General features: G+C 38.6%; 1 protein-coding gene across 3 annotated transcripts; it reads left to right on the forward strand.

Annotated features, from left to right (window-relative positions):
• The first annotated feature begins 1,554 nt into the window (after window positions 1-1,554).
• On the forward strand, window positions 1,555-6,806 carry LOC102721722 (transcription factor PHYTOCHROME INTERACTING FACTOR-LIKE 13-like). 3 transcript variants are annotated; one of them, XM_040522577.1, is made up of 9 exons: window positions 1,555-1,789; window positions 2,624-2,735; window positions 2,828-3,635; window positions 3,710-3,811; window positions 3,907-3,972; window positions 4,049-4,114; window positions 4,200-4,466; window positions 4,750-4,861; window positions 6,428-6,806. In XM_040522577.1, the coding sequence occupies exons 2-9, from the start codon at window positions 2,680-2,682 to the stop codon at window positions 6,430-6,432; spliced, it is 1,482 nt and encodes a 493-aa protein (XP_040378511.1). In that variant the 5' UTR covers window positions 1,555-1,789; window positions 2,624-2,679; the 3' UTR covers window positions 6,433-6,806. The 3 variants fall into 3 exon arrangements, with proteins under 3 accessions (XP_040378511.1, XP_040378513.1, XP_040378512.1); XM_040522579.1 differs by having other exon boundaries at window positions 4,762-4,861; XM_040522578.1 differs by lacking the exon at window positions 1,555-1,789 and adding an exon at window positions 1,960-2,533.
• The last annotated feature ends 6,662 nt before the right edge of the window (window positions 6,807-13,468 follow it).

Consider the following 13,468-nt stretch of genomic DNA (forward strand, 5'->3'; position numbering starts at 1 on the left):
GCAGAGATTATATTTAGATTGTCCTAAACAGCCGGACATTATGGCGTCTTGTAGGATCGTATTTATGCTAACAGTGACACTTATTGTAGTTGGACCATCGCATTAACAACTACACATTGACTCTTATATTTACACGGTTTTTTTTCTGAACATATTAAACTAATTAAGACTTGAATTGAATGGAGTGGGTTCTTCATATGTAAAGTGGGAAAATTAAGAACTTGGCACGGTTATAAGAAAACCATTGGACCCAAAACTATACTCTGTCTCGGTTGTCAGGTCCCATTACCGTCTCCTAATTTATGGTGTTGTATATGTGTATAAGCACTGCCTGAATTTTGTCAATTCATGCAATTATACTACGAACCCTTTGTTCTATGTTATAAGACTTTCTAGCCTGCCTAGATTTATATGTATATCAATGAATCTAGAGACATATACAATATATATACATATAGACAAATTCAGACAAACCCAGAAAGTCTTATATTATGGAACGGAGAGAGTACTTAATTACTTATGGTGTATTTAGTTGGCGGTCGAAGTACGATAAGATATGTTTGTTTATATTTTTAGGGATATGTTAATCTAATTTTATGTTTAGTTGGATGGATGAGATGATCTTTATGAGAGTGGACGGGATGAGCATATTAAATTACTAATAAATAATAATATAAATTAATTATTATATATCTTATCATAATTAGTGTAAATTAATAATAAAATATATCTATGATCCCTAATTAACATTAATTTAAAATTCCTAGTCATTTCTAATTAATGACATAATATGTTAATTATCAATAAATAATCACTAATAATCATTGTAAGTAAAGGTGGATGAGATTAGGTTAATTATCCGGTGTAAAAAGTAGTAATAGATTAGTACATGATTAATTAATTATTAGTTATAAAAATTGTAAAATAGATTAATATGATTTTTAAAGTAACTTTTCTATAGAAAATTTTTGAAAAAACACACATTTTAGCCGTTCGGAAAGTGTGCTAGTAAGAAACGAGAGAACTTAGGTTAGCTAAGAGAGGAGAAGAACGCGGCATTAGTTGTGCCAAAATATTTTGCCAAGGTTTTGGCACTACCAACACGTGGGTATAGCAAAAATTGGCATCTATCCAGTCAACCCTCTATGTATAAATTACTCTACAAATACTTTTTTTCTGTTTCCACAAACATTAAACAGTTCAGATAAAATATCACTGTAGAGTGTGGCAAGGGGCAATTCAATGAGGTTGCATCAATTATTCTCAAGAGATCGAGACGCCTGCATCCTCTGAGTAAACCTCCAAAAGGAGGAGATCGGCGCCTTGCCGGCTTACACCGGTGACGATCGACCCAAGTTTACTCGAAATGGTAAAAACACGGTGAACATCGATGCACACACACACACTGTAGTAGTACGATCTGCAGGTCAGGTGCTCGTCGTCTTGCTCTGCTCGGCTCGGCTCTCTCCAACGCTAATCATGCCTGCCCTGTCCGGACCCCTCTCCTCCCTCTCAGTCTCTCTCTCTCTCTCCTCTGATTAATCACTCTCTTAACCTATCTGCGTCTCTCTCTCTCTCTTAGCGTCTCTGTCTCGGGGAATCCAGTTCAATTCAACCGCAATGTTGTGCAGCTACTTAAGGCCCACCGTGTGTGCGCTTGCCAAGAGCTGCCCGCTTCATCATCTTCTTCTTCTTCTTCCTCCTCCTCCTCCTCGCTGCTTTCCCTGCCCTGCTCTCTTCTGCCTTCTTGGTCTTGGAAGCTTCCAAGGGAGAGGAGCTATTGGCTGAGGTGAGCTGAGCACCCAGTCTTCAGTCTTGGGCCTAGTTAAGGTCACTTCTTAATTGCGTCTTTGTAGTTTATTGTCCTTTTAAGTTTTAATATAGTACTGTAGAAGATTTCTTTTTCTTTCTCTGTTCTACTTATACCTGTGGGCAGGATGCATGTTGCTTATTGTTTTTCTGATGATCTGATATGCAGCTTTCACTCTTAATAATTAACTGTTCTTCAGGTAGAAAAGAGAGATAGAGAAAAGATTCTGCTTAACAATCTAGCTGGTGCTCTTCCACTTTGTGCCTGAACCTTTTTCATCTTGTTTTAGTAGTTCATTGGTAGCTGCCCTCTTCTGCAGATACTAGCCCCCCTGCAGGTTCAGACCTGAGATGAGATGAGATGATTGGTTAGGTTTCTGTGGTGACCCATGATGCCATGCTTACATCAATCTCCCCCTTTTCTCCTTCTTCTTCCATGTTCATGTCTGTCTTCTTCTCTGCTGCACTCTAGCCTGGTCCAGCTGCTTTGCCTCTGCAAATTCATGCAACTTGTTGATTGGACCTGCTTGCATCGGATCTCATATTCGGGGAAAAATAATTTCTTGCTCATTTTAGGCCATGCCATGTAGAACAGTTCAGGTGCATGCTCTGTCTGATTGCTGTGTGATGTGAGTGGCACATGCTTTGATTAGCTTGGTTTGGTTGCTTCATCTGGAGCCAAGGGAAGCTGTGCTGCAAGATCCAGGACAGGAGAAATGCTGTTGTTAGTTGTTAATTGGGATTAAAAAAAGAAACTTTTTTAAAAAAATTGCTCTTAGAGCTCATGGTGTTTCTGTTTGCCCTGCTTGCGCAGTGAGCTGAAGGTGGAGAGGATCGTCGTCTTCGTCCATGGTGGCTGTCATCTGAGCCATGAACCAGTTCGTCCCTGATTGGAGCAACATGGGAGACGCCTCCAGGACACTCGGGTTCGCAGTCGATCGCTTGAATTGATGCAGAAATTTGCTCTTGTTCGACGAGGATGCGGATGGTTCTCATGTCTTTGTTTGTGTTGTTGCAGCGATGACGATAGCCTCATTGAGCTGCTTTGGTGCAACGGCCATGTCGTCATGCAGAGCCAGAATCACCGGAAGCTGCCGCCGAGGCCGCCGGAGAAGGCGGTGGCGCAGGGGGCGGCGGCCGCCGTGCAGGAAGACGAGGGCGGCCTGTGGTTCCCGTTCGCGCTCGCTGACTCGCTCGACAAGGATATCTTCTCGGAGCTCTTCTACGAGGCGCCCGTGGCGGCGGCGGCGGCGGTGGCTACTGGACCGGGGGTTGACGGCGACGGCAAGCCCTGCAGGGACGCGCCAATGGCGGACGACGAAAAGCGCGCGGTGCCCGAGGCGCCGCCGCGCGACCTGATGCCGCCGCCCAAGTCGACGCACGCGTCGTGCTCCAGGCAGCAGACGATGAGCCTGGCGGACGGCGGGGACAACGCCGGCGACCTGTCGGACCTCGTCCGGGCGAGGACGTCCGGCTGGGCCGGGGGCGCGCCGCGGAAGGAGGCCGGCGGCGCGTCGTCGTCGATGCTGAGCGCGATCGGGTCGAGCATCTGCGGGAGCAACCAGGTGCAGGTGCAGCGGCAGCGCACGGTGAGCGAGCCCGGCCGCGCGTCCACCGCCGGCGCTCTGCCCTCGGCCGTCGGGAGCGCGAACGCCATCCCCTGCGGCGGGCGCGGCCACGAGGCCACCACCGTGGCGTCCTCGTCGGGGCGCTCCAACTGCTGCTTCGCCACCACCACCACCACCACGGAGCCGACGAGCACCAGCAACCGGAGCAGCAAGCGCAAGCGCCTCGACACCACCGAGGACTCCGAGAGCCCCAGCGAGGTACGACCCCCCCAACCCATCTCCTCTCCCACAGACACCCTCTCACCGATCCCTCCCCGGCGGCCGCAATGCAGGACGCTGAGTCGGAGTCCGCCGCGCTGGCGCAAAAGCCGCCGCCGAAGCTGACGACGGCACGCAGGAGCCGCGCCGCCGAAGTGCACAACCTCTCCGAGAGAGTGCGTTCCCCCCCACCCCACCCCACCTTCCCTTCCCTTCCCTTCTTGCTATCCATCCATCCAACCTGACGTGACGTGACGCCATATCTGTGCAGAGGAGACGGGACAGGATCAACGAGAAGATGAGAGCCCTGCAGGAGCTCATCCCTCACTGCAACAAGGTAATCCTGCTTCACTAATCCTCCCAAGAAGCAAGAGAAATGGCGCGCTAATCAAATCTTGGTGCTTTGGACGCAGACGGACAAGGCGTCGATGCTGGACGAGGCGATCGAGTACTTGAAATCTCTGCAGCTGCAGCTGCAGGTGAGTGAGTGAGTATCCAATCATTCGCGGCGGCGGCGGCAATGGCGTGCTGAAACGTAGTTCCCGCGTGTTTTTTGTTGTTTAGATGATGTGGATGGGGAGCGGGATGGCGCCGCCGGTGATGTTCCCGGGAGTGCACCAGTACCTGCCGCGGATGGGCGTCGGGATGGGGGCGGCGGCGGCGATGCCGCGGATGCCGTTCATGGCCGCGCCGCAGCCGGTGGTGCCGACCGCGCCGGTGAACCCCATCCCGCCGGTGTACCGCGGCCACATGCCGGCGGCGGCGGCGGTGGGCCTGACGGAGCCGTACGCGCACTACCTCGGCGTCAACCACCTGCAGCCGCCGTCACAGGTCTTACAATTTGCCCCCCCTTCCCAAACAAAAACAAACAAATTTTGACAAAAGATGAAAACATCGTCAAAAATCCTGTAAAATTCATGTGTCATGTTTGTCCGCAACAAATGTTATGACATGTATTTGTATAACGAAATCGCCGTATCGCAAAGACCCAAACACATAGCAAAATTTGACCCAAAAAAACCATATCGCAAAAATCCTATAAAATTCAGTGTGTTCTGCTTAACCACGACGAATAGTGTGAAAAATACTCCAGTTGGCTGAGGTATTTGGACAGCATTATTTGCAGGGAGTGGGGTATTATCCGTTGGAGGCGAAGGCTCGTATTGTGCCCACTCCGAATGGAAGCATGCCTGCGCCTTCCGAAAATGTACCCAACGGAGGATCAGGTACGGTGTTCTTCTCCTCTTGTCACGTTCTTTTATAGACAAATGACGAAAGATTATCTTAATTTTGTGGCTATTTACTGATATGAACGATAGAATTAACCTTTGTTACAAATATAAGATGATCATTTTATTAAAAATTACATCGTTTAATAGTTAAGGAAGCGAGTACGTAAAATCCGAGAAATAATAACAAGCGCAACCTCAACATTGGAGATCTGGAGTACATCATCTGGAAAAAATAGTCATCCAAACTTCTGGTGTTGAATAGTCGAATAAATAAATGATACGTGGTAATTATTCGTGGGTATAAATGGATGAATTTAATTGTCATACAGCTGAGAAATATATTTGCAGTAATATTATCAAAAGTCGATATTTATATTTTTTTTAAAAAAAGATCCGCACCGTTTAGTTCTTCTATTAAGAAAGGGAAATGTTATGAGTAAGTCGAATGACAACTAACTCCGGTTGATGCCGTGCCATGTTTGAGATTCCAAGGAAAAATGAGACGAAGATGTTAACTGTTTAATCGAGTTAACAATGTTTGAAGTACTCAGCGTGAACTAGAAGCCGTACATTTTTGTCTGATTGTGGTTAGGTGTCTATACTTAAATGATTAGCATAACTATACAGGAGGCTTGCATATGTCGATCGGTGGCTTGCATATGGAAACAAATAGTAATTATATCAAGCCACGCAAATGTCATATGTACTCTCCCTTTAGAAAAATTCAGAGATGTCAAACTTTGCAGATTAAATTACACATTTTTTGTCCATGGAAGCGGTAGGAAGAAGGTATTTTTTGACTCCATAGGAACAAACAACGAAGGAATATGGACAAGGAAAAGTAGGGGGAAAGAGGGACAAGGAAAGAAGTTTGACATTTCAGAGCCCAATAATTAGTATAGTGGAGATTCTCCGCATAATTTTTTCAGTTCAGTGTACTTCCATATGGTTCTTTCAAAAACAATAAAACGTCCATAAGCAATACAAATATACTTTCTTCGTCCTAAAAAAATCAATTTAAACCTGGACCTGATTTATACATATAATTTGATTCTTTAGAGATTGAGGGAGTATAATACAATTATAGTTCAAACCATGAATGGTCTTAATCACTTGTCACCCTGATAATTGAACATTTCTTTCTCTATCTCTTTCTATCAAACAACACAGTCACAGTACTAAACCATCTCATAGTTCAACTTGTCTGTTCTACTGTTACCATCATGAAAACTACATATCATCTGACAAATTACCAAATGGTTCCCAGTATTTTCGCCGCGAACAAAATCCCCTTGTGATTAAAAAAAAGAGAGAAATATCCGGTGCAATTGGACAAGATAAGCTTGCAAAGTGGTGCTAGGATCCATCATTTTCATATTATAAAAAAAAATAAGCCATTCTAGCCATGTCATTTATTTTGTAAGGTTCTAAGCTTGTCGTCATCGGTATACTAGTCAATATTTATTACGTAGTACTACCTATCTTTTGTGTCTTCATCTGCATATGATTTTTAGCACCCTAGGATTAACCATTAATTGTTTCTTCTTGCGTTCTTGGCAGGATAATCAACAAATAAACAGAGAAAAAGAGACAGGAAAATATACATGGTTGCATTGATCCTGAATCAGCATGGCAATAGAACAGAGATTGCTGAGCACCACAGCAGGATGGATGGAGCAGACGAACTTCACAAGGGACCGTTTCTCTTTAGGAAGAAGCTGTGCAGAAGATAATAGCAAATTAATCTTGAAGATCTCTAACTTACTGCATAAAGGGGTATTAAATTAGGGCATGCTCGTAATTAAGCCTCTTAGGTCTGTATCGTCATTGGAGTTAATATTAGAGACAGAAATTGTACCATAGCTGAGACAGAGTATAGTTAGTATGGACTGACACACTCTAATAGTTTCTTTCCTTTTAGGCTTTTTTTTAAAAAAAATACTTTTACTTCTTTCCAACAAGCTAACCTTCTTCCTCGATGGCCGCTCCCCCCATCATCTTCCTCCTCTCCACGATTTTCCTCCCTCTCTCAACCTCGAGGAGTCTGCACGACTGAAATACAAGATTGTCTCTTCTAATGCCATTGTCAAGATCATGATCCATCGCCAACGAGCTTTTTAATATTTTTAAAAAATTATCTTAAGATATCATATTCTCTTAGTGTAAAAATACGTTCCCTTGAAATACAGCTATTAAAATTGTTGCTATCTCAAGTTACTATTACCATCGCCAATAATTGAGAGTTAGCTTTTCCTGAGTATGATTTTGTTCGTTGGGGTTTCTCCGTAGATCTAAACATTAGCTAATACTCCATCCATTTCGTAACGTAAGATATTTGATTTTTTCGCTTGTAATATTTGACTATTTATCTTATTTAAAAATTATGAAAATATCATTTATTTTGCTTGTGACTTACTTTATTATCAAACGAACTTTAAGCACTACTTGTTATTTTTTATATTTATACTAAATTTCTAAATAAGATAAATAATCAAACGTTACAACAAAAAAGTTAAACATCTTACATTATAAAATTATAAACAGAGGCAGTACAATGCAAACTCAGAGGATCACATATTCAATTTATGTTTTCATGCATCATGTGAAGGTCGACTTCTATTTTCCTCTACATCAGCAATAGGTCTACATAGCATTTCTATGAGCTATCTCGACTAAATGGCGGTATGCATGCTCTTAATATAGTCTTCAATGTTTTATTCCCTGCATAAGACTTTTTGGCATTATCTAAATTCATGTGTGTGCTAATAAATTTAGGCACATATATAAAACATATGGATTTACTCCAGTCTTTTCTTTTGTACCGCGAGGTACTAGTACCATAAGGTACAAAATCTTCACTCATGCTACCCACCTTATGATCAAGTTGGTACTAAAATCCTGATTGTTGGTGATGATAGTCGAATGGTCACGATTACATGATCGAGGTACCAGCTTGGTCATAGGGTAGATAGCATGATTACATATATTAGTACCTCACAGTACTAGAAGCTCACGGTATAAAAGAAAAGACCAGAGCAAAACTCAAATATATACATGATACATGAATAAATATAGACAAAACTAAAAAAATCTTATAATATAGAACACAAGATTGTACTATCTTTCTTATACGAGCATATTTCTGTTCCTTTTTTTCTCAGTCGAGATGAAAGACCACTTAGATTAGGTGTTCCTTTTATCCCCAGTTAACAGGTTGCTCAGATCAAAAACTAGCGAAGAATTCAAAACCAAATGGACACCAAATGCCATTGTAAATTTGGAATTAATAGTGTTTAAAGCTTCTGCATATTTATATTTTTTTGGCGTGCTACATATTAAAAACACTTGCAAAGAATATCGTAGTACTACTATTACGTATCCGCGGCGTCTTTTCCTCCATCGATATCGTAGTACTCCCGCTGATTTTTGTGACACCATTTGACTTTTTTTATAATTTATATAATTATTGACTATTTTATTATAATTTGGTTTATTACTAAAGTAATTTAAGTATAATTTATAATTTTATCTTTTTAAACAAAAATTTTGAATAAGAAGAATGGTTAAAAGTAAATAAAAAGTTAACGGCGTCCAGTAAAAAACCGGAAGAAGCAGTACTTTATACGTGTGTTTCAAGGGTGCTCAGCTTAAGCTTACCGCGGCAGCAGAACAGTAGCAGCTAGAAAAAGGGGTCGTTGTTTTGCTTTTTCAGAAAAAATGTTAAACGGTATATTGACAAACAAAAAATAATTTATGAATAATTTTTTATATATATGTTTTTAGCAATATAAAAGCAAGGGGTAGAAAATAAATAATCTAATTAAAAATCTCTAAAATAAATTTTAAATTTAAGGTTGAAATTTAAATTCTGATTATAAGAAGCAAAAGGCAGGGGGTGCAGATATTTTATGTTGCTGGTACTTTAGATGTTGCAGTGCTGCGGCCATAAGCTAGAAACACCAAGGGTGGCTTTCACTTACTGTGGATGTCCAAAATGTATTAAAAACAGAGTAAATGCTAAAGGAGAAAATGACTAGACATTTTCACACTTGTCTTTTCGGCGTTGCGTATGCTTATAAGTCAAAATTTAAATTTTTAATCTTAAATTTAAAGTTAATTTTAGGTTTTTTAATCAAAGTCTATTTTTCAGACATCGTTTTTAGATCGCTAAAAATATGTATATAAAATTTAAATTCATAAATTATTTTTTGTTTATAAATGTGTCATTTGACTTTTTTCGAGAAAAAAGCAAACAATGAGCCTCGTGTTTTCAGCGGAAAAAGGGATTAAGACATTTGGTAGAGCAATGCTTTCGAGTTACCAGTACTATTAATTCCATCGCTGTCCTAAATGCCTAATCTCCCATGTGTAACTGAAACCTAGCCAGTTGCGGACTCAAGATTTCAACCTGATGGAGACCAACTTCTCAAGCGATAATTATCACACAAAAAATATTATAATATGTTTCCATATTACCAACTAACATAGATGATCAAGCATATCGTGCGCCATATTTATAAACAAAAAGTTTATATATGTGTTTCTAAATCAAATGCTGAAAATAAACTTCGATGAAAAAATCCTAAAATTAATTTTAAATTTAATGTTAAAATTTTAACTTTTGTCTCATAAACATAAGGGGAAAAGGGGGTCAATATTCACGTACATATGATTTGGTAGTTTGGCAATCATTTCGTGGCCTATCATATAGCTAGCTCCTAAGGGAACGTGCATAACAAAACATCCCACAAACCATGGTGTTTGGCTAATGATTATACTACATCTGTTTCATATTATAAAACTGTTTAACTTTATTTAAATTCATCAATTGATAAATGTATATAATCTATATATATATATATATATATATATATTCATTACCATCCATATGAATTTAGATTAGACTAGAGAGTCTTATATTATGAAACAGAGGGAGTACATAGACGGAATTTATTTCGGAGCTAGAAAGATAAATTTGTTTTAAACAAAGGAAGTACATCATAGATTTTTTTTATGGAATATATTAGAGTTTTATCGTGGTCGATTAAAAATAACAAATTAACTGTTCTTTCCAGCTTTTAGCCTTAGTTATTCCTCAGTTTTCGTTAACACGTTTTTTAAACTACTAAATAATATGATCCATGCAAAAACATTATAGGTAGAAGTTATTTTAAAAATTATATATATATATATATTAAAATATTTAATTAGTCATATAGTAATATGTTTCTTTTTTACATGTGGTGGCTAATCTAAACATCAGTTTAGAATGCGGCCTAAGCACAGAAATTAGCTCTTCGCGAAACATTTCAACAAGATATACAACTACCTCAAAACATTCCATGTCATAGGTACTAATTATTTGTATTTGACAAATCATAAGAACCTTGGGATGCGATCGTTTGGCTTATAAAGGAAAAGGTGAAACGAAATATTTTCAAATAAAAAATAATTTATCAATGAAATTTTTGTATATATGTTTATAGCAATCTAAACGCAAATGCTGAAAAATAAAGTACGATGAAAATTTTTATATACATGTTTTTAGCGATATAAAAGTAATGGCTGAAAAATAAAGTACAATGAAAATTTGCAAAAAAAAATTTACTTTTATAAAAGTTATTCGGTTTGTAGGAATAAAATACATGAAAAATTGCATCTACTTAAATATATTGAAAAAAAATACTGTAGATTGATGTGTTCATACATCCCAATTCCTCTGCTTTTCTATTTTTAAGAGTTAAAATTCCTACGAACCGAAAAATCCCTCGGGAAGAAGCAGCTATCAAACCAGCCTGTGTCTTTTTGGTCATGTGGTACCGCAGGGCAGCAGCAGATATTGATTCTAGAAATCTTTTTTCGGCACCACGAGCGAACATATATTGTTCTCAAAACCATTGCAAAAGGCGACGAATCTTCTCATCTTATCGCCATGTCTGCCTGAACGCGACCCTGATCAATATCGATCGAGAAGCTCTGCTGCGTGTATATATATATATTCATCAGTGCGGCTGTCTTTGCTTCTTCTTAATTAAACAGTACCATGATTGGTACTATGCATGTAATTAATCTGCATATAGGTAATAAAAAAAAACTCTGCACCTTTGGTTCCATCTATCAGAACGTACATTTCTCTTAATTTGTATGTATTTTGGGGTTGAGTAGCAATTAACGACAATAGCAAACTCTCCCTATCTTGCAAGTGTGTCAAGTGTGCAGAGATCTTGGACCTGTCTGCCTGGCCTGCCTGCATATCCGTCAGAACATCTGTTTGTCGTATGCTGGTGCATCACATTATTACTCCCTCTCTCCCTCCGTTTTATTATATTTTTTTTAGATTTACTAATGCATCTATATATTTTTTATATATATGTTGATTCATTAACAAGCATATAAATACTAATTTAAGTGTCTGAAAATTATCTTTGAGAAAATATCGAGAGTTGTTGTATTTTTAACGTAAATTTTGGTATCTACATAGTTATTATTTGATGATGGTAAAATTGTCCAACCCATTTATGCTGACGGTTGGATTATGCAATAACTGTCGTATTTGGCTGAAGTACACCTTGTTGGTGTATACAATCGCAGAAATCTATGTCTATTTCCAATAATTGTAAAGTCTGAACTTAGGACACAGAAACATGGAGGCCGGTTACAGTTGCTATTATTGTGACGGCAAGTCGGGGAAACAGTTTTTAGCACACAGGTAGACATGTGATTGCATGCTATATAAATAGTCATCAAAAAATATAAAAAAATTTGACAAGATAGGTAAATATGAGTTATATCACTCCACAACATGCAAGTTTAAATTCAACTTATACAAGTTGTAGCAAAAAAACAAACAAAATTGAGACATAGTATAAGCATATTCATAATTGTTTTTATTATTTTTACTATAACTTGTAGAAGTTGAATTTAAATTTGCATGTTTGTGGAGTGATATAACTTATATTTATCTATCTTGTCAATTTTTTCATATTTTTTTATTGTTTAAATGACAAGCAAACAATGGGTGGCCATCCACCCATGTGCTAAAAAACTGCTTTCTGGCAAGTCGGCAAGTTAAGCCATTACACTACCATGGTATGATGATGAGAAATCGACTACTATTCATTCAGCATTGTTGTAACTTTTTACTGCATAATTCATTACCATATTATTGTAGCACCACTAAGCACCTATTTGGTTTGAAAATTTTCTACAGGAATTTTGGAGGGATCGAACCGTTAAAATTCATGTGTTCCGAAAGAGTCCCCGGTGTATAAAAACCGTTTGATCAAAATTTGAATGGTCCGATCAAAATACAAAAATCTACCGCTTCAAATTTTCCGTACAAAAGATACTAAGATGGTAAGAGCAACTCTGGACTGGCCTTTGTTCTCTAGAGTTGTACGCAGCAAGAGGCCAAACAAGCTCTCATCTGCATCTGCAGGCAGCATGGCCGGGACGCACGAAACCGGACTAGCTTAGCCTATTACACCTCAACTGGTACACTGTTATATGCTACTCTACCACTACTACTAGTATGCTCCTATGGATAGAGTGGGACCACGCTATCCATGCATAGAGCCGCACATTTTCTTCCTACTCCCATGTCTTAAAAAAAAAACTCATAATAATATAACTAACGTAGCATCACCAGATTATTGTCTTCGTCTTTTTATTTTTACTTATATTTATAAATTAAAATTTTAATTTTTTATATTAATTTTGAAGTGTGTTACATATATGTAAAAGTTTTACTCACGAATTATTTTTCATTTGTAAATATGCCATTTTAATTTTTTTTTCTTGAAAAGTGAAAAATGACCCGAACATCTGTTACTGAGTTGATCGGAATGAGAAAGAAGCAGGAGAGTGTGCGAGTCGATAACAATTTTATCGTCGGCCGCAGCACCAGCTTCGAAAGAAAAGCACTGATGATAGCGGAAATGAGCTATGGACTGCATGGGTGGAGGTACGAGTAAGAGGAAGCTTAAACTAAATTGATGCAATGCGAAATAAGTTGTGCCTATAGCAGTATAACTTATTACTGTGGGTCCCTACTACCGGTACAACTAATCTCATCTGTTCATATGTTAGATTTAAAAGGATACTTTGGTATTGTGTTAATTAATTTATTAGTACTACATCCGTTCAATAATAATTTTATTTTTCGATTTCTGTGTCCAAAGTTTGACCATTCGTCTTATTTAAAAAAACTTTAAAAAAATAGTTACACATAAAGTATTGTTCATATTTTACCATTTAGTAACAACAAAAATATTAATCATAAAATAATTTCAAATAAGACAAGGAGTCAAAACATTATATCTAAAAACTGAAAATGGACTTAATATAGCATGGAGGTAGTAGTATTTTGTATTATTTTTTTGGGGCAATGAAGATCATAATAAAAAAGGATGATATTACCCCTTTAAATTTTTATATCTAGTATTACTGGTAGTATAATTTAATCATAGCCGTCTGATAAAAATATATTAACGATGTGGATTAAATTCTACTATCAGTAGGAGCTACAAACAGAACTACAAGTGAGTTGGATAGAATTGGATCCAACCACCTACTCTACTATTGGCCTTGCTGGGAGGGAGG

This window comes from Oryza brachyantha, chromosome 3 (genome assembly GCF_000231095.2).
Source record: "Oryza brachyantha chromosome 3, ObraRS2, whole genome shotgun sequence".
Classification (NCBI taxonomy): Eukaryota; Viridiplantae; Streptophyta; class Magnoliopsida; order Poales; family Poaceae; genus Oryza; species Oryza brachyantha.